Source organism: Spermophilus citellus (assembly GCF_964194105.1).
Source record: "Spermophilus citellus genome assembly, chromosome: 16".
Classification (NCBI taxonomy): Eukaryota; Metazoa; Chordata; class Mammalia; order Rodentia; family Sciuridae; genus Spermophilus; species Spermophilus citellus.
The window spans coordinates 114,889-137,464 of NC_138196.1; the positions used below are offsets into that span (position 1 = coordinate 114,889).

At 40.0% G+C, this 22,576-nt stretch overlaps 1 protein-coding gene across 1 annotated transcript in view; it reads left to right on the forward strand.

Annotated features, from left to right (window-relative positions):
- Positions 1–4,183: 4,183 nt before the first annotated feature.
- The window catches only part of LOC308635045 (contactin-3-like), a gene marked incomplete at both ends in the record, with an annotated part of 32,312 nt that continues 13,919 nt past the window's right edge, over positions 4,184–22,576 (forward strand). The window contains 8 exon segments of the mRNA XM_081269311.1: positions 4,184–4,210; positions 4,655–4,772; positions 5,557–5,715; positions 5,813–5,877; positions 5,881–5,962; positions 7,496–7,566; positions 9,686–9,920; positions 11,808–11,923. Coding sequence (XP_081125437.1) covers positions 4,184–4,210; positions 4,655–4,772; positions 5,557–5,715; positions 5,813–5,877; positions 5,881–5,962; positions 7,496–7,566; positions 9,686–9,920; positions 11,808–11,923 — 873 coding nt within the window.

Consider the following 22,576-nt stretch of genomic DNA (forward strand, 5'->3'; position numbering starts at 1 on the left):
CATCACCTCAGAAAAATACAGGGGAAAAGTTAATAAGATCCTCTTCTGTTTAATTCAATACACGCTACATTTTCCCTTAACATTTATGTCAAAGATGATTTGGCTTATAAATCTGTTTGCTGCTTGTACCTGTAGCATGTTTCAAAAATATGTATTTTTTTTCCTAAAAGAAATGTGTATGACTAGGTGAACAAATACTTCAATAAGAAAGCGATTCTAGGGCTTGGGCATGTGGCCCAGTGGTAGAGTGTGTGCTTAGTGTGTTTAAGGCTCTGGGTTCAATCCCCAGCATGAAAAAAAAAGGGTAAATGATTCTAGTCAAACTTAGAAATTATAAAATTAGCCCAAAAAGGAAAAAAATTACTGTCATTTTGATGTAAATATGCATTTGATGTTGGCTATAGTGAACTTTTAATTTTGGGGGACAGATAAAGAGTTTGTAGATTAACTACATTCCTGACATCCCTATTCCTGAAACCCATTTAGCAACCCTCTTGCTCCCCCTGGTAGTGGGGATTGAACCCAGTGGTGCTTAACCACAGAACTACATCTGCAATGCTCCACCCCACACACAAACACTTGTTAAATTTTGAGACAAAGTTTCACTAAGTTCCTTAAGTTTTCACTGAGTCACTGAGGCTGGCCTCCAACTTATGATCCTCTTGCCTCTGCCTCCTGGGCCGCTGGGATTACAGGTGTGTGCCACTACCCTACCCTTCTTGAGTCAAACAAATTGATTGTGTCCTCAAGTGCTTTTCATGTGGATATGTGCCCGGGTAGACCACTTCACCCTCTTTTCCAAGACTTCTGCTTACATCGCATATCTGGGCCCATCGGTCCATTCACTGAAACCCTCAAAAACCATAGACTCTTCTGTGTTCTCTTATCTTAAGTTACACTGTAATTTGACATTGTTTTATGTCATTGTTTGATGACTGCCTCTCTCAGCTGTCAGCTCAGTGAATATAAGGACTGTTTTTTTCTCCCCTCATCATTGTATACCCAGCAACTGAAGTGTAGTAGTTGCTTAATAAATAGTTTTTGAATGAATTATCTTATTTTTAAAAAGGTAGTTCTTTTAAGAAGGAACTCAAATTTGTATCACTGAGGGATTTTTCTCCTGCTGTATAAGTTTCTGTATGAATCATTGGAATAGACCTTGTCTATGGCTCAGATCTCCTATTTTGAGTAAACCTGTGGCCTGCAGCTTAGAAAAATGGCTTGATTTCTAGAAAACTTAGAATTGCATGGCTTGGGGGAGGTTTCTAGAGGGAAGTTTTAAAGAAAATTAGGATGAAAGAAAATGAAAGTAAAAACTTGACCCCCTGCCCCCCATCTTGCCTATGTGGTCCATTCTATTCAAGGAGGGAGGGGAGGGGAAGAATACTTAGGAAAATACTACAGACTAATTTAACAGAGAGGAAACACCAAGCTGTTTTTCACTCAAACAATTATTAGTGTGCCTAACAATTTATTGAAGGTTATTAGTGTTATAATCTCCTTTATTTGAATTGCTTTATACTCTAAAGAAAAATGTCTCTAGATATATCTATTATGCTATCTCATTAATAAATATATCGAGAAACCTATTTAGAGGAGACCTACTGGTTTACTACATTTTGACAAATCTTACTTAGATTTTCCCAGGCAGTCTTGTCCCACCCGCTTTATCCTAGCTACCCAATAAACAACTACATTCTCCAAGAGTGACAACCTGATGTGGAAAAGAGTTGGGTTTGCTATCAGTGAATCTTCCTTTTGGAATTTTTTTTTAATGTCTGGAAATAGTTGTATCCTGATAAGAAATGATGGGATAATGTGTGCCTGCCAAGTAGCCCAGTGGATTTTCACATGAGGAACACATGGAGCATGATCTGCACTTTAGAATCCCCCATGATGCTTCAATCCAGAGTACTTATTCCTTCCCAGGTAACCACAGCTCCCTTCTCTCGGGTGGTGAGATTAGATCAATATCCTCTTTTCTCTCTGGTTTGTATCCTCTGTGTTGTTTAGATGCAGCTACATAGATCTATGTACATAGTTTTGTCATTTTAATGTCCCAATAGTATTTCCGTAAATGATTATACCACTTATTTATTGATGAGTTTTACCGAGACAGACATTGAGTCCTCTGGTTTTCAGCTGTGTATATCTTGTGGTCGATGCACACACACATTTCTGCAGGATAAGTCCATTCCTAGGGGTGAAATAATGGGTGATAGATGATGCTTATGTTGTGCCTTAGTGGAGACTTCTGGACAGTTCTCCAGAGGGGTTGCACCCATTCACACTCCTCCCAGCAGCAGGAGTAGGGGCTCTGGTTCCACACTGTCAGCAAAACTTGAAAACATTCATCTCTGTTGCTTTACAGCTCTCCACACATGGTGTGCCACGTGATATCCTTTGACCTGAGTTGAACTTCCCAGGTTTTCAGATGGAATCTGCCTCATATTTACATTCCTTGTTACCCTGAGTTGGGTTTATATCATGGAGAACAAAGGTCATGTGTCAGGCAGGTCTTAGCCCTTGAAGGCTTAAGCAGGATTGGGTAAACCTCTGTTAAGGTGAATCTTGCTTCTATGAAGCGATGCATTAAGACAATAGATGAGTTGGAGATAGAAAGGGCCAGAAAAGTACAATATAAATACATGTTACTGAACTGGCAAAAATTAAATTCTACTTTCATTTACATATTTATCTAATTCAACAACATTTTGGTGCTAAAAAAAAATCAATGGCTCCCATTGTCTACATATCTTAGTTAATTGCTTCTTTTTCCAACATTTTTTTAGATTTAATTTAATTTTATTATTGGTTCCTTTTTTTTATACATTACAGTAGAATCCATTTTGACATAATTATACAAGCATGGAATATATTTTGTTCTAATTGAGGCACCAGTATCTCTCCTTCCCCTTCCTTCTCCCCACCCCCTTCTCTCTATTGATCTTTCCGTCATTTACCCATAGTTATTTTATCTTATTTTTTAAAATTAATTTCTTGTGGCATACATGATGGTGAGGTTCACTGGATTCACTGTGGTACACTTGTATACTTAGAAATGGTGTGTCCTCTTAACGTAAGCCTACATTTCTTTAGGAAGATAGTTTGATTTCTGTGACCTGGCTGAGCATTTCTGTCTCCCCCGCTATCAATACCTGAAGTCACATCCTGATACCAAACTCTCCTTCAAGAGACAAGACCAGTGGTGTGCTGAAATGGTACATGCAGATATCTAAAGACTTGGGAGAGCCCTATTATAATTCTCTTTTACCCAACTGTTTTCAAAGTAAGCAAATAAAGGTAGGGAGAATAACAGCCTCATCCCCAATGTCTTGGCGGCATTTATCATCAACAGTTTTTTTACTGAAAATTAAAGATTTCTATAGAAATGATTATCACCCTCCTGTGACTATATGGAACTCAGAAAACCTGTAAAGGTCAGCAAGCATTGAGGGTTTCATCCTGGGAATAAATTTCTAAATAACCCTGAGGAGAAAGAGGGAGGGAGGAAAAGAAGTTCAGAGTGTGGAAAGTAAAATCTGCAAACTTCACAGTTTCAGGATTATCTTTTAATTGTGGCCATCAATCAGCACACATCTGGTCTCTCCCAGTGCTCAAGAAGTTCTGTCCAAAGCCATATGATCCAACCAACAGAGAATCTGTGGCCCATTAAGAATCCTCAGGGCAGGGAGCAATATGGAAGGAAGTACCCTGTAGGTGGTTTTAGGAAATTACCTAAAAATAGGATAACTGATCCCCTTTTCAACATATTCTAGGAAAACCCAAGAGGAAAGCTATGCTTTTAATTAACAAGATAAATGCTGCTGTGTCCTGTACCAGGTCAGGCATCAACTGCTTATCTTTTTCAAAGGGCTTTGCTTTTCCAAATTATTTTATTTCAATCCATATTTTTACTAATGCATGAAACCGACCTGCAGTTAGTCATTTTATGAACATGATTTTATATTCTCTTTAAATGAAGACCATTTAAAGTTGAGCATTTAGAAATATATTTTCTCCGTTAATTGGCGCTGGGGGACACCCACAAATGTCTTTATGGATAGCTGATATTTTTAAGGTTTAAAATGTTTCCATTTCTTCTTATTGAGGGGGTTCATTCTGACTGTTCCTAAAGTTCTGCAGCTGAGGAATTAAATGGCATTAGTCTTTTAGAGCTCCAATGCGTTTAGAACAGTGTTCAACTGTGGTAATCCCTGTGTCGCGCTGCATTTATCTCCCACTAGATACCTAAATGGTTTCTGCTTCTTCTCAGGCAGATAATTGCAGTGGGGTTGGAACCAGAGAAAACAGTTGAGCTGATGCTGAGCGGTGGATATAAAAAGAAGTGTCACCCTGGTGGAAGTAAATAGACTCTGAGACTATAATCTCTGCCCTCATTTATTTTTGAAACCATAAATGCCCCTGGGGAAAGCTAGTCATTTATTTGTCTGCAGAAATATTTATCTGCAGTCATGTATGGTTTTTAACTTGGTATTATTTCCGTTCATTCCCTTATTGCATCCTCTGTCTAGTCCCACTTTAGTTTTTACTCTAAATACAGATTCCGTCGCCATGTGTTTCTGGGCCATAGTCTCCAAAATTCTTTGTGTTTTAAAAATAATGGTGTGTCCATCACCGGTTTTCCCAACAGAGTTCCTCAGGTGATCTAATGATCAGAAACATCCAGCTGACGCACAGTGGGAAGTACGTCTGCATGGTGCACACGGGAGTGGACAGTGTCTCCTCTGCCGCCGAGCTCATAGTTAGAGGTAACAGGAACGCCTCCTGGATTTCCTACCTTCACATCTTAGCTGATCATTCCTAACTGGAGGAAGAGCCGTGATGAGAGGGAATATGAACATGCAAATTATAGTGTTGATTTGAGTCCTCCCTCTGCCAGCAAATACGACAATTCAGATGAGTGTCAATTCAGAGAAACAAGATTCTTGACTCTTCCCTTCAAATAGCTCTCACTGTGACGGGGTTGGCTGCCAAGCTGATATGTTCTTGAGCATGCCATCAATCAGCATATGGATTAAATAGGAGAGAGAATATCGTGTGTGTGTGTGTGTGTGTGTGTGTGTGTGTGTGTGTATGTCCTTCTAAGAGAATCAGGATTATTTATTCAGGATTCCTGACAAAATTTTCCAACCTAAGCTACTATCCAGAGTACTATTGCTATTGGGCTGGAAAATGACCAGAGTGAATCATGAATTAAAACATCACTAGATAACAATCTGAGAACTACAGAGGTAATATAAACCACTGGGTTTAAGGGAAAGTCAGTCTATCCAAAGCCAGGGGCACTGCATTTGGAAGGAACAGGAATCCTATATATAGTCACAATGGACCATGGGGGATTATGGCCTTCTATCCAGATTTAAGATCTAACAATGGAAATGTGTGTCAGGGGATATTATTACTAGGTACCTGGCCTTTGTCACTAAGCACTTTCTAAACGGGGACCGCATGGAGGTACTGAAGTGGTCACGGGACATACTCTTCACTTTGGTGGAAGTGGGTGACAGTGGTATGCGTACTCACCTTCTTTAGGTTCACCTGGACCACCAGGAAATGTGATGGTAGAAGAAATCACAGACACCACAGCCCAGCTGTCGTGGAAAGAAGGCACAGACAACCACAGCCCGGTGATCTCCTATGCTATCCAAGCAAGGACACCTTTCTCTGTGGGCTGGCAAACTGTCACAACAGGTAAGGGGAGAGGCAGCCACTGTCCCTGCTTAGGAATGGATTTAGAGGCCTTGCTAGGCACCACAGACTCTGACAACTCTGAACTGCTCCTTTGTAGTGCCTGAGGTCATCGATGGGAAAACACACACAGCTACCGTAGTGGAGTTAAACCCCTGGGTGGAATAAGAATTTCGGGTTGTAGCCAGTAACAAAATCGGAGGTGGAGAACCCAGTTTACCCTCAGAAAAAGTAAGAACTGAAGAGGCAGGTTAGTGTTTCTGTTTTCTGAGTAATGGGTGAAGAGATGTCCCTGGATGTGCATCTCCAGTTTCCTTGGCCCTGGTCTCCAGGCCCAGTGGGGACTCCATATCCATAATGCAGTGTTATAATTATCTGACTTTTCTAATGAAATCTGCCATATGGCTTTAGTCAACCCATGTAAGTGACTCTGATGTTGTGTGACATTTCCAGGAGTTCAGTCCCTCCTAGACCATCATTAGTGCATGTTGAGTGAATACATTTTTGTCATTTAAGGTTATAATTACTATCTGACATCTTTACCCTGTTAGCAGGGAAGAGCTGTTTTCATTTAAAACAAACATTGACAAATTAGCAAAACAATGGCATTTGGAATTTTTGCTGCTAGGAAATCTCATTCTGTCGCTGAGCTCAGTGAACACACACGAGCTCAAACAATTGATGGGTATTATATTTTGGCTTCTCAACTGTTCAATTAAGAAAGAATTATTGTTATTAATTTCCATGTAAGGCAACTATCAATCTAAATGGCTTTATGATCCTAAAATTATCCTAATTTTAAGACTTAGAAGTGGAATGCATACCCAGCATCACATTATTGAGACAGCTGAGGGGACGTAAACTTTCCTTTTCATAATCTACATATTAATTAATATTAACTAATAGAATATTTGAAACAGCAAGCTATTTATTTAGCAAGTCATTTTAGGAGCTAACTAAGTCAAGATAAAGTCAAAGGATACGTCTCAACATTTTAGAGATGCCGTTTGATTGGCACAGTGCACTTGGTACGTGTGGCAGGTACTAGGAGACATGGGGGCTGGTGCCTGCCTACAGACTGCTCATTTGTTCACACCACATGTATTCAGGAGTGTCTACTGTGTGCTCAGCACTTTGCAGACTTTGCAGATACAGCTATGGGCACGACAAAGACCCACCTTCAAATAATTTATATGCTAGCTGTGTCATTGAGTTTACTAAAGGAAAGTTCTCAGCAGAAGTGTGAAAGTCGATGCCTGCCTGAGGTTTATAAATACCTCCTACCAGGATGGGAGGGCCCAGTCTGTATCCTTCCTCTATAAAGCCACTGTTGTTCTGAGACTCATGTCTCTGCTTGGAATAGCCACAGTTCAGGGTTCATGCTGGAGTGGTTTCCCAGCATCCCTGGTGAATCCATTTTCCATATTTTATTAGCCTTCACACCAGTCACAATGTCCCTCTCAAATAACTTTCATTTTTATTACCTCTTGAGAGGTTTTAAATGTTTTATAATTTCAGGTAAAATAAAATCATCTGCTGACCTCACCCAAAATATTTTATAATTTCATGCAATATAAATTAGGCCGTTACCTAAGGCATCTGTGAATGTATACATATGGGATATATACACACGTGTGTGTGTGTGTGTGTGTGTGTGTGTGTGTGTGTAGTGTGTCAATGATGAAGCTCCTTCATGTATTTTAAAAGCAACAATGAGTCTTCTTTTGGATAAATATTGCTACATGCAAAGAGGGTTTCATCTCTTTCTCTCTGACCCACGCAGTTCCAGAAGTGCCTCCCTCTGATGTCAGTGGAGGAGGCGGAAGCCGGTCTGAACTGGTGATCACCTGGGATGTAAGTGTCTGGGCAGCACTTCCCTCGTCAGAGTGCTCCTATTTTCATGATCCTTGTGGCCTCCTGGGTGGTGTCCATGCTGGTAGTGGTGCTGCAGGGCTGGTACTGATGGTGCTCCTGCTAAGGATGCTATAGTTGACGCTAGTGCTGGTAGCACTGGTGGTTCTGGTGGTAGTGGTACTGGTGCTAGTCCTAGTAGTAATGTTGGTGATGGTGCTGGCAATGCTGGTGATGCTGGTGATGGTGCTTATAGTGATGTTCCTGATGCGAAGAGTATACTGATACTGGTGCTGCTGATACTAGTAATGGTGTCAGCGCTACTGGTGGTACTGAACGTGATACTGTTGCCATGGTAGTGCTGGTCCTTGAGCTGGTGGCACTAGTAGTGCTGGAGGAATGGTCCTGGTGGTGCTGGTGCTCACAATACTCTTGTAATAGTGCTGATGGCACTAGGGCTGGTGGCGGTCATGGCGGTGGTGCTGGTGATGCTAATGGAGGTGTTGCTGGGGGAATGGACTGGGGCTGGATCTACCAATAACACCCGTGCTGGAGGTGGCACAGGTGGTGGTGCTTCTGGTGCTGGTGCTATTGGTGATGCTGATGCTGGTGGTCCTGCTGCCAATGAGATAGCTTTGGCTGCTGCTGGCTCCTACCCCGCTGTTGCTGCTGGTGGGCCTGGCGCTGTTGTTGGTGCTTATGGAGGCAGTGCTGCTAATGCTGCCGAGAGTCGTAGGGTTGGTGACAGTGGTGCTGGGGATGGACTGGTGATGTGGGCGCTGGTGGTGGTAGTGGTTGTAGTAGTGGTGCAATTGGTACTGGTTCTTTTGGTGGTGGGTTTAGTGGCACAGGTGCTAGTAGTGGTGCTGGGAACACAGGTATTCATGGTGGCACTGATGGTGCAGATGTAGTTATTCTGGTGTTGGTGCTGATGGTGCTGATGGTGTGTGTGCTCATTTTCATGGTGTTGGTGATACAGCTGGTGGCACAGGTGCCGCTGCTGGAGGTGTTGGTACTGGTGGTGTAGGCCGTTGTTTTGATGTTGGTACTTCGATGGAACAGGTGCTACTGGTTCTCATGTCTCCAGTGCTGGCGACACTGGTGCTGGGAATTGTGGTGCCTGTGTTGGTGGTACTGGTGGTACTATCAGTGGTGCTTGTGATGTGGGTTCTGATGCTGGCATTGCTATTGCTGCTGATAATGGTACCACTGTTGCCACTGCTGGTAGCACTGGTAGCAAATATTTCAGTGCTAATCACTGTTCCTGTCATTTTGCAAAAGTTTTCTTATTTCATTCTTGGAACATTTATATATTAAAACACTGAGGCACAAAGATAGTAATTTGTACATGGACACCTGGCTGCTAAACAGAGGGTGAGAGTCAACTCCTGGCTTCTGACTCTTGAGGTTCCCTCAGGGCTCTCCCTGCATTCCTGGAATGTCCTGCTGACATTCCCACAGGTGCTTGAGTCTGTATTTCTTTCCTGACCGTCTTTTATCCTTTGTTTATGTTAAGTTAGGGGGAAAATGTAATTAACATGTATGAAATGGGGGGGGCTAGCACTAAATTTATTTATATTAATTGAATATGTTAACAAACAAATAAAGCATCATGAGCTTGTGATAAATGCCAATAGAATTTTTGGCATGAGTCCATGCAGCCTTGAGTTCAGTAAGCTGTATTTACTTTCTTTTGCTTTTCTTTTCTTTTCTTTTTTTTTTTTTTGCTCCTTTGTACTTAATCACTGTATCAAGGTGTGATTTCTTTCCATAAAACCAACACTAGGGATTTGATCATTTTTATTTGACTTAAAATATCTAGTATGTTATACTCAAAGTATGGGTTATTAGAAACCCAGATGTGGACTTAAAGACACTCATATGTCAAATAATCACTGAGAAGTCTAGCTCAGTACCTGGGTGCCTGTTAAAGAGTATTATATGTCTCTTAAAAATCAGCTGAATTAAATGTGCCCCTGGTGTTCCTCTTCTTTTTAAAATCTCCGACTTGATACTGTGAAGGTTATTATTTGATAATTCATAGGAAACACTAAGGATGAGGACTCATCACTTTGCTATGCCCTTGTCTGTAAGAGTGACAGACTGTGCATTTTCTTTATAGCCAGTCCCTGAAGAGCTGCAGAATGGTGAAGGTTTTGGGTATGTGGTTGCTTTCCGCCCTCTTGGGGTTACCAACTGGATCCAGACAGTGGTGACATCCCCTGACACCCCAAGCTACGTCTTCAGGAATGAAAGTATCATGCCATTTTCACCCTATGAAGTCAAAGTGGGTGTCTATAATAACAGAGGTGAAGGCCCATTTAGCCCAGTGACAACAGTGTTCTCTGCAGAAGAAGGTGCGGGAAACAAGTTTGTATATCAATAAGCTAGTTGTGCTCAAACCTGACTAGAAAATTCTCTGTGGCTTTAGGGGTATTTTTTTTTCCTCAAGTCAACAGTAATCAAACTCGTGGTTATGTCCCCAGGGCAGGTCATAAAGATCAACCATAACTGACTTGAAGTGTAAGACTCAAGAGACAGAGGATCTAACAATTGGTTGCAACCCTATTTTTCTTGGTTGAAGAATAAAATAGTCCCTGGAAGCTACACTAGTCCAAAGTTCTGTTGTGGTTTATGTAACTGAGAAAAGGACATTAGCAAGACTGAAAGCAAGAGCCAAGATGCCATCCAAGAGATGTACAATGTGAACCTTTGAGGGATATGAGTACCTGTCACTCTGGCCTAATTGCATCATTCTGCTGTGTACACACACACTTCACTAGAAAACCATTGAGTCATTCTGCTCTCCTTTTAAATCTGCTCCACATTCTGAGACATCTCAAGATCACTCTAGAAAATGATAGCAAACCACCATTTTATAGATGACAGCAACTGAATATTGGCCACCTCATGTGGTTCCACCTAACAAAGATGTCAGGGGCCTACCTGTATTGCATGGTTGCCATCTGCCAGGAGTTACCTAATTAGAATTTTCAAATGAAAAGTCTCCCATCTACAAATTAGGAAATGAAAGCTTGATGAAAGAGATGAATAAATCTGCCAAAACTCATGTAGAAAGAGCCAGGATTTTAACCCAGGGCCGTTGGTCTTAAGCATTCTGAGCTCATGCAGTATATCCCAGTGTCTCTCTTAACCTCAGAACTGGCAGTAAATTGAAAAAAAGAAAAAGGTCCACAGTTGTCATTTCTAAAAATAGACTCCATATTTCTGAGGACGGAGGACGGCTACCCTTATTCTTGTCTTCTCATTTCCCATTGAGTTCTGAAAAGGATAAAAACAGGTATTATAGGCATCTTTGCAAAAGAAAGAGTCTTGCATTCATAGCCAGACCCCATTTCCAAGAGCTTCCAGGAATTACAAGGTCAGGTTGTGGGTCAGGGAAGTGATGGAAATTGGCCAGCGGGAGGACTTCAGACACTGTCTGCCCTCAGCATCTAGGGCCTGAGAACTGGCTGTGGGAAGTGGGAACAGACTCAGCCTTTGGCCCATTCTTGTGCCCCTCACCTCCCTTCTCCTGAATCATCCTTATCACTCTGAGGAGTTGGTCAAAGGGCTGTCTGTTCACACATAAGAAAGATATTTAGTCGCCTAAGAAAAAAATGAGGGGCTTGTTAGAAATACACTCAGACATTTCAGTGAATCAGAGGAAGACTTTATCATTGAGCCTTATGAGATTCCCATGAATTCCCCCAAAATATTCATTATAAGGGGGTGTCCTTACTGGAGATCACATGGGCATGTCTACCTACTCCATCAAAAGAGTCAGTATCCAAATTCACACTGCCCCTTGTGTGGAATTAGGCTCTCAGTGCTTGCTGAGTAAATGAACTTTACTTGAACTTGACTTTGACTTTGTTTGACCCAAATAAGAAAGTAGTATAGGAGTTCCCAAGCAGCTGGTGTGGGGTGAAACAGAGGGGAAAAAGGGGTAGAGAGAACAGAGGGAAGAAGAAAATACTGAGAAAGAGGTGCAAGGGAGGAAGGTACAGGTTGCTGTGGGCGCTGAGCAAGGAAAACCCCTGTGGCACTGTGGCCACCTCGTCCTCAGCAATAGATCAGTGTCTGTGTTTTCAAGACATGGTGCATGTTTTCAAATATTTTTATAGGATGATTATAAAAGTTTCACTTACGTTAAAATGCTTTCTCAAAAATAAGGACGTCAAAGGATTGTTTTAATCAACTGCAGAAATGATCATTGTTTTTCAATTTCTATTCCTAAACAGAGCCTACAATGGCCCCATCTGAAGTCTCTGCCCATAGCCTGTCTTCTTCAGAAATTGAAGTTTTGTGGAACACCATTCCTTGGAAGTTGAGCAATGGACATTTGCTTGGCTATGAGGTAAACTGACTTGTGCTTGTATGTTACCACGCTACTTTGCTTCTTTCACTAAAACTTCTTCTGAACAATGACAACTTATATGAATTCTGTTCTGGGTTGCTCTTTTCTTACCCACACATTGTGCCATCTGATTATTAGTACATACCTGATTTAACCCTGCCGGGGCATGAGTACCACCTTAGTTGGGGTGGAAAAGAAACAAAAACAGTGAATATGAAAGGCAGTCAGGGGCACTGTCAGCCAGATCTTATGATGGATTGACTGAAAACCGAGGGTGAGAGTGAAAGGCTGTGGTCTTATTCATTGGATGGCTATGTCAGTAGAAAGTCACCTTCCTCTGGCTATGGTCTTCTGTCCTTGGTTGTGAGATTCTCTTCTGAATTCTAGAGAATTCAGCTGCCCGTAATATAACTTGTGTTTCCAGAGACCTTGATGTATGCTGAAATAAGATGAAATATCCAAAAGAGAGGGCATCATAAGACCTAATATAATGAAGTAGGAATAGTTCACCTGAGCAAGAAGTGTTTGAGGAAGAAGGATGACCAGGCTTTACAGACTTCCAGATGGTAGGAAGGTTTAACCAGGACTTTGGAGGGAAAGGAAATGAATGTAGAGGTATACTGAGAACATTCCAGATTGAGCACAGCATTTTGAAGGAGTAAAGGAGTAGAGGCTGCGTACAAAACCAAGGTTACACTAAAGATGATGCCCACCAAGGCATAGGAGAGCAGGTTACAGATGGCTTTGAATGTAAGAGGAACTACTTGAACTGGACCCCATATTTCGTAGGGAACTGTGGAATTAGGAAGTGGTGAGATAAACACATTTTAAGATTTATCTAGCAATGCTGTTATAGAGGTCATGGTTGTGACTTTATCCCCACCACCCACTGCTGGCTTCTTAGGAAACTGCCCTCATGTGTAACTGCTGATTCAGTGGCAGACTAACATAGCCATATTAGCATGACACAGCCACGTACCCCTCCACTCCCCAATACAGTCTCCAGTGGTTGTATCCCAGTGACCACGTGACCAAAGTCAACTGGTCTGCACAGCGAGCTGACCCAGTCAGATTCTTGTGTGAGATATTTAAGTAAGGAATACAGAGGTTATAGTTAATGAGCATCATGTGGTCATATGTCAGATTTGTAGCCAAGTTCACACTTCTTAAGCCATTGGCATGTAGGAAAAAGTAGGTCTGCAAAGATGAGATAGAGAAGATATCTCCCCACTTCACCCTCACAAGGAGAGAAACAAGGTCCCTACAACATTACAAGAGTAAAATAGAAGAGCTCTTTGACAACTGCCCAATTCTCAAGTGGACTTCTTACATCCTTTTTCATAGTGCTTTGTCCTTCTTGACAGTGAACCCCCTTTCTATCTGAGCAGCTTCAAGAGAGTTTCTGTTCCCTATAACCACATAGCATGGGCCTGAATAAATATTATCAAATGAAACAGAGACAGCACTGGAGCAGTAAGGCTCTGCATACAGGCCATTCAGGGGCAATAGCTGAATTTGTAATTGAAATTGAGCTCCCAGTTGTTGGTTCTTGGCTTTGTTTCTTGAGCTTTGGGGATCTTATTAACAAAATGAATGCCTGTACACATATTGTAGAGTGTTGACTGTGTGTTTTCTTCTAGAAGTTGCAATGTTCCTGGTCTTATTCCTAAGTCTTTATTCCACTTTGAGTGGATTTTTGTGCAGGATGAGACATAGACTTCTGTATGGCAAAGGAAGTAACTAAAAACATGGAGAGGTGGGAGAAAGTCTTTGCCAGCTACTTCTCTAACATGGGATTAATAACAAGAATATATAAATAACTCAAAAAATTTAACACCAGAAAAAAAATAGGAATGTCCCAATCAATAAATGGGAAAATTGACTAAACAGACATTTCTTAGAAGAAATACAAATGGCTAACAATATGAAAATAGGAAAAATATTAAGAATGTTCAACATCTTAACAAGCAGAGAAATGAAAATCCAAACTACATTGAGATTTCTTCTCACTCCAGTTAGAGTGGCAATCATCAAGAATACAAATAATAAATGCTGGCAAGGATGTGGGAAAAAGGTACACTCATACATCATCAGTAGCACTGCAAATTACTACTAACCAATTTGGAAAGCAGTATGGAGATTTCTCAATAAACCAGGAATAGATCCATCATGTGACCCAGATATCCCACTCCTTGGTATTTATCCAAAAGAACTAAAATCAGTATACTGTAGTGATACAGCCACATTAACGTTTATAGCAGTTTGATTCATAACAGACAAGACATGGCAGCAGCCCAGGTGTCCATCAGCAAATGAATGGATAAGGCTTTACTCAGCCTTAAAGAAGAATGAAATTACAGCATTTTCTGGTAGATGGATGGAACTGGAGAATATCGTGCGAAGTGAAATCAGCCAGACCTAGAAAGTCAAGGGTCCAATGTGATCTCTCATGTGAAAGAGAAAAGGGAATTTAAAGAAATGAACACATGTGATTCTCCTCAATGAAGGAGTTGGACTGAGACATGTGCCCACTGTGGATAATTGCCCTTTATGAGCCACAATGGCAGGATCATATCCCCAGTCTGGTTGTACCTTGTGAAATACTGGAGACAAATGAAGGAGAGGTTACGTAGAAGAGAACTATGGGCTTATACGCATTGTAGGGGTCTTGAGAGTTGATGGTAGTTAATGGAGAGCATGAGGGCAATGAGATGCTATTTTTTTTCCATATCAATTTAAACTGATAAGGACTCATCCAGGTAAAAATATTCTATATGAAAATGGAATGGTATCTCTTAGCCATATCAGGAAAGAGTATTTGACTGAAGAATATCAAAGAATGCTAGTGAAAACTCATATTTTCTAGTTAAGGCTCTACCATTTTGGAATTAGACAGTTCTGCATTCAAAACTAGTAGGTTACTATATAAGCTCCACAAGGAACAGGGACTCTGTGTGTTTGTTTAATGATATCTCCCAAGTTCACAGAGCAATATCTGGCACATGGGTGACATGCACAAACTATGTGTTGATGGAAAAAATGCAGTTTGGGCTTTGCTATCTCACTGCTGCATGTTCTTAAGCAAGTTATTAAAGCTCTCCAAGGCTCAGTTAGAATAGAGTAACAGTCGTCCATAACTCATAGCATCATTTGAGAATTGCAAGAGATAAAGCAGCCATTGTTAAAACCACCCTGAGAGACTTGAAGCTTCTGCTTTTTTTCTGTTTAGATATTAGGCTTCAGGGTGAGATTTCATTTAAAGAAAAAGAAAACTGAAAAGCAGCAAAGAGTAGAAGAATACTTTCTACTTTTCACAAGGGAAATACACTCCCCGAGTGACTCTCATGCCTGTTGCCACTAGGGTCAGAGGCAAAAGATGAGAAGGAAATGGAACTTTTCTTGGTATCAATTATGGGTTAAAAAGCATTGCATCTTGGGGCTGGGATTGTGGCTCAGCAGTAGAGCGCTCGCCTCGCACATGGGAGACCCTGGGTTCAACCCTCAGCACCACATAAAAATAAATAAGTGAAATAAAGTTATTATGTCCAACTACAACTAAAAAATAAATACTTTTTTTAAAAAAATGCATCACATCTTATCTATTTGTATAAAGAGTAGCAGACAAAATATCCAAATGTAACATGTATACTGTATTGAAAGGAAAAACAAGGATTAAAAATTTCTTCCCCAAGTGCTTGGTAGAATATATGAAGAGAAAGACAACAAGCTAAGAGAAAGCTGTACTAATTAGAAAAAAATCTTAAATAATTTATGTAATTCACCAAGTTAAAAATATGTCTTTTGTTCATTTCAGTAATGATTTAAAAAATAACCTAGAAAAATAAATGACTTAGCAGAGTATTTAATTATCAGTCCTGTGGCTAACTTTGTGGGTTGTAGTTTCCCCAGTTTGGCTTGAAAATCGTTAATATCTCCTGCCTTTCTCTCATCTTGGCATGAGTTGATCATGTGCCTCACAACATGCTGAGCACACATCATCATTAGCATCTAGACTAATTTTCTTTCTGATTTGACCAACCAGTAGTTGAGCTCATTTCCCTAGACTCCAATTTATTTCATCTGCTGTGCCTCTAAACTCAGGCTCAGATCTTTCCTGGTGCCCTTTTGGATAGGAATAAGAGAGGCAGACCCGCAAAAGAGGATCCAGAGCCATTAAGTTCATGGAGAGTGGGCACCAAAAGGAGAGAGCGCTAGAGTTCCTGCCTGGAATATACCATGGCTTTAAAGTCCTTTTGTGCTTTTAAAAAAATAAACTCTAGTTCACAATAATCTATTCGCTGTTTCTATGAAGAACTCCAAAGTTCCAAACAAAAAGAAATGATAACAAGATGGAAAAGATAATTACTCTGATTGATCTATGTGAGGTACATGCAGGCATTGAAGTATCATGCTGCACTCCCTAAATATGTACCATTACTACATGTTAATAAAAGTTAAACATTAAGAAAGAATAAACCCTGGGAAGAACAAATTTAATAAGCAAATGAAACAAGTCAACATTTGTAAAATAGTAAGAGTTGCATATTTGGGGGGAACCACATAAGATTATTTTTTTAAGTGTGGCAGAGGAACTTAAGAAATGTAATATTTCAGAATGCCAAACCAAACTTTCTAGATGCCTTCCTCCAGCCTCCTGTTCCCACAGCTGTATGGAATATGCACAGGGCCTGATATTTTAATCAGAATAGAAAAAGATGTTAAATATTTGAGTACCTTTTTTTTTCTTTTGAGGATATGAAAATTCCACTTGAAGAAAAGCTATGTGCCCGGGGTCTCATCTCCTGCTGTCTTGCAGTGAATTCAATTCACTGTGGCATGAGTTGAATATACATAGGAAAATTGGGTACAGACAGTTGAGATATTCTTACATCAATATCAAAAAAGTAAAATGTGTTTAGGTGAATAAAAGGCAGACTTTGGGAGGGACAGAGGCTTGGTGATGCAGCAGGAGTGGTTTCCAATACCATGGAGACAAGCAGAGAGGAGAGGGTCCAGTGTGTAGCAGGCTTCACTCTGTGGGGAATTCTGGGAATGACCCTCACTGCCCATGTGCTGCTGGATTCTTTGTTAGAAGGTCCCTACTAAACCCTGGCACAGCACTATAAGTGCTGAGGAGTAAACATCCCAGTCTCTCCTGAGTCCTACTGATTAAACCCAAAGAGAAGTCAGAGGGCAAGGATGTACACAATACCTCTCCCCAGGCTGAGGGCAGAGGGAGGACAGACCTGGACTTATCTCCCTAAAAGACATTCAAATGCATTTCCCTCTCTGGCTTCTGCTGATTTAAATGTGCCCAATCTAATAGCTAAGTTAAAGTGTTCATCTCTCTAGAAATCTGTAAATACACATAAAATTATTTCAGTCTATTAAAAGAGTATTTCCAACTTAACACCTGTTTCCTTCAAGCCTAAAAAAAGGTTCTACTTTTAAATACATTAGTTTTACAAACTATATTTCATTTTATGTTTAAATTAAATGAAAGATCTGATGCAGGGATATTAAGGAATACTTGGAGCAGGAACATTAGTTTGGGGAACAACCAAATTACTCACAGAAACTGAAATTATATTTTTAGTTTTGGCATTCTTCAAGTTTGTTTCTGTTTATTTATCCAGATAAAAATATATTGACTTGTGAAATGGTTTTATTTTTCCAAAGGAAAAAATACCATATTATCTCATCAGAAAATTGAATTACCAGTGTTTATAGATGCAGAAAATTTGAGAACTTGAATACTGAGTTTGGTGGATCTCCATGGTCAGAGGAGGGAAACATTTTTAAACTGTTAAGACTGAAGCCGTTTAAGTCATGTAGTAATTCCACAATATGGAGGGTTCTATCCCTAGCCACCGTTCATCCATAGGAGACATGGTCCAGGACCCCCAGTCGTTGCCTGAAACCACAAACAGTAAAGTTCAACTTGTAAATTTGGCACAATAAAGAGATTATTAATAATAAAATAGAACAATTATAACAATATACTATAATAAAGATTTTATGAAAGTAATCTCTCAAAGTATCTTTGTGTATGTTGTTACCCTTCTTGCCCATTTTGAAAGAGGGCAGCTGAGACCACAGAGGGAAAACCCATGGATCAGGGGGACAGCTGTGTGTACAGGTTCGCTGTCAGCAGTAATGACCAGAACCTAGAGGCCCCTGCCCATCACGGCCTGCGTTATTGCTGTCTACTCTGTCAGGAAATGAGGTCCTTCCCTCCCAGGCCCCAGCCTCACCTGCAAACCCCCAACTCAGGGACTCAGGAACGGCTCAGAGGAGAAGACTGGATCAGATTCTTAGGGATGAAGCATGGTTGAAAACCCAAGGCAGTCTTAACCAACCTCTCCTGTTCCTTTTATTGTCCCCTCACTAAATTCAGAGTTTGCACCATGAAAATGCCCATATCTTCAGCTCTGGAAAGATCTCAGCCATTTTTTTCCTCTGAGAGTTGCGTTTTCCTTCATCTCTCCTTTGGGAACTCTGTTTGGAACTTTGCATTCTGTTCTCAATGCCACAGCTTTGCTTTGGTAATTTTCATTTCTTTGTTCAGACTATGTCCTGGGCTCATTAATTCACCCTTCCACCATTAGTCTATAGCTTTATTCTTATTACTGATTTCCTTAATTTTTTAATCATTGCATTTTTTCAGGTCTACAAGTTCTACTTATTGTTTTTCAAATTGGGCTGATCTTTTTTTCTTTATCTCCTATTCTTGCATAATAGATTCAATCTCTTTTCAAACAGACTTGGACATTTTAGGTATAGTTATTTTATAATCCATTACTCATCAGTGTATTTAGCTGGCCTGCCTCTAGTCGTATCTACACTGGCTTTTTTATTAACAGGGTGTGTCTTGTGTTTGGTAATGTGCATCTCTCTGATCATCCTTTGCAGATGCCACCTTCATATTCTGTCAACTTTATATTCACCCTTTTCTGCACAATTACATTTTCAAAGTTTGTTCCTCCAACATAGACATCTTTCCTTCCCCATCCCTGTATTGTGATTGTGCCCATAAAAATCCAAATTAGCATAGAAATATTCTCTTCTCTCAGTTGGAGTACTTTTATCATTTAAATCCAGAACACAACTGAGAGGAAAATGGGATATTTGTCTTTCTTATTTCTTTAACTATTCCACCTTATTTAAAAAAATGATCTAGCCTTATAGAAGCATTTTTGAACAAAATTTCTTGGAACATAATGGAATTCTTTCAGAAAATTGGCAATATTAGTGGCACGTCTCTGTTTCCTTATGTTTTATTTACATGAATATTTATTCAGCTCTTTAAGGAAAGCTGTTTAAGAAGATTATATAATCAGTCTTCACTAACTAGTACCATGTTCAACTTTGTCACAATTTTTCTCTGTGTCTAAATGTTTCTAATACCTCTCAGCAACTAAGATCTAAAAATAAAGCTCTCCTTCTGATGGGTGGAGATTGGTTAAAGTACTTTAAAACATGACACTATCAAGAACTTTCAAGTACTTTCTATACAACGGATTTATAAAAAGAGATTCCACAATACCAATTATAAATTATGTTTATGTCTTCTTTAAATCAGTCTCCTAAGAACATTTTCTTAGGCAACTTGTGTTCAACCAGTTTGATATATCAGAAAAGGAACAACCCTGGCACTGGAACCTAACAGGGGAGGGAAGCTTGGGCGGTCCTGATTTTACCACCTGAATCCTCTCTGCTGCTGTCTTACAGTCATATTTATATGCTACCCCCGTCTATGCTCTATCCCAAGCTTCAGGTTTTGTGTCTAGTACATTTTATTATAATTATTGATCTGTATCATTCTTAGTTAATAACTAGACAATGCTCTTAGGAGCAGGGAAATCTTCTTATCATTTAGGGCTCATCTAGACCTAACAACACACAATGTTTTCTCTTGGTGAGTCTACCATATATAAAAGCTTTTAGTATCCATTAACAGGCTATTTGGCTTTGGTGTTAGAAAAGGAACCATGTATCCACTTCAATGCTACTTGTTTGGGCTCACATCCTCCCTTTGAGATTCTTATTAAAACTAATAACCCTTCTCTGAGAGAAATTCACATAAATGCATCCATAAGATCAGCATTTTGTGTGAATATAAGGGTGCTTATCCTTCCATGTGCACATACATAGGGAGATTTTGATCTAGCACAATATATAATTTGCTTTCACTTATCATTTAGGACCTTAACAGTCACCCAGTGGTGTTTTAAGAGAGAATAAGTTGTAGTGTGTTTTGTACAGATGACTGACACTTGTAATCAGCTGTGGCCCATAAGCACATTTTGTTTGATCAACACAGTATTGGTTTTGAGCCAACCCTAAATTTAGGACATTTTACATGAAAATTAGAACTCTGCTTTTTAAAAAAAATAAATTAATTAAATAGAAAGTCTATCCTCCTCCAATCAGGCAAAGCTGAGTAGCTCCATTATTAAAAATCTGCTCTGTCCTATGTCCAGCTTTCCAGTCACTTAAGCCTTCTTTCCTTTCCTTTTTCTTTCTTCTTTTTTCCATTTTGGCCACTGAGCTATGTTCTTAGTCTTTAAGTTTTTGTTTTTGTTTCTTGTGGTCACAAGCCTTTACCATTTCCAACATTCTGTGCACTCAGAATCAATTATTGCCAGTTTCATTGAGCTCAAATTGCTTTTTAGTTGTACAAGTTATAATAATTATTTCCTATTTTTATATTTTGCCTTCAACAGTAAAACATAAAGGCCAGAACAAGGTGGCCATATACTGCAATGAAGAGAGTAGAGCTGGGCATGGTGGGCACACCTGTAGTCCCAGCAGCTCAGGAGGCTGAGGCAGGAAGATCGCCGGTTCAGAGCCAGACTTAGGGACCACAAGGCATTTGGCAACATAGTGAGACCCTGTCTCTAAATAAAATACAAAATAGGGCTTGGGATGTGGCTCACTGGTTGAGTGTCCCTGAGTTCAATACCCAACACCAAAAAGAGAGAGAGAGAGAGAGAGAGAGAGAGAGAGAGAGAGAGAGAGAGAGAGAAGAGAAGAGAAGAGAAGAGAAGAGAAGAGAAGAGAGAGAGAGCACAGATTGTCTATATTTATAAAAGTAAGAAATATGCTTATGCCCTTGTGAGAACCTGGTAGATCTGCTGTCGTGTTAACTATGTGGCCCCTGCTTTAGATCAGCAGATGGTAATACCAAGTCTTATCTACACAAAGAATATGTACACTTTCCTAAACCATTTATTTGCATAAATTTTTGATTTTACTTTGTTTACTTATAGACAATCTGTATGTTCAAAAAGAAAGCACACAAAATTTTATAGTAAAATAATTTATAGTGTGAATTGTAAGTACTTAAAAATGTATTTTTCCTCCCTTCAGCAAATATTCTCTTATATTCACATTTTTAACCATATTTGTATATCTTTCTCTTAATTAATTTATTTTAATCAGGTATAAATGACAGCATTGATTCATTGTCCACAATTGCAGCACAACTTTTCATTTCTCTGGTTGTACACCATGTAGCATCACACCATATGTGCGGTCATACATGTGCCTACGGTAATGATGTCCATTTCATTCCACCATCTTTCCTGCCCCTATGCACCATCCCTACCCTCTCTCCCCTTTGCAGGACCAAAGTTCCTCCATTTTTCCCATGCCTTCCCCTCCCTGTTATGGATCAGAATCCACTTATTAGAACATTTAGCCTTAGGTTTTGGGGATTGGCTTACCTCACTTAGCATGATATTCTCCAACTCCATCCAGTTACCTGCAAATGCCACAATTTTATTCTCTTTTAATGTTGTGTGTAATATTCCATTGGATATATATACCACAGTTTCTTTCTTCATTCATCTATTGAAGGGAATCTGGTTTGGTTCCACAATTTAGCTATTGTGAATTGTGCTGCTATAAACATTGATATGGCTGTGTCCCTATAGTATGCTGTTTTTAAGTCCTTTGGGTATAAACCAAGGAGTGGGATAGCTGGGTCAAATGGTGATTCCATTCCACATTTTCTAAGGAATCTCCATACTGCTTTCCAGATGGGTTGCACCAACTTGCAGTCCCACCAGCAATGTATGAGTGTGCCTTTTCCCCCACATCCTCAACAACACTATTGTTTTCTGTATTCTTAATAGCTGCCATTCTGACTGGAGTAAGATGAAATCTTAGAGTAGTTTTGATTTGCATTTCTCTAATTACAAGACATGTTGAACATTTTTTCCTATATTTGTTGATTGAATGTATATCTTCTTCTGAGAAGTGTCTATTCAAGTCCTTAGCCCATTTATTGATTGGTTGGTTGGTTGGTGTTAAGTATTTTGAGTTCTTTATATGTCCTGGTATGTCTAAGATCACTTTGCATGGCCCAGGATAATATATGAAAAATATTTTAATGCCCATTCCTATTGAAAATCAGCCCTTTTAACTACTTTTACTCCCTCTGGTGCAGCTCTGTGTGCACTGTTAGTCACCTGACTGTGGCTGGCACTGCAGGACAGTCAATCTAATAATGTTTTCCTCTGACAGTTCACTTTCTTCCAGGAAGGAACCTCAGCTGTCCATAGAGTTCATGCCTTTCTGCCAGTGTTCTGGACTTGACCTTGGGCTCAGTTGGTTAAGGGTTGAGAAGGCAGGCAGATTTCCCCTTCC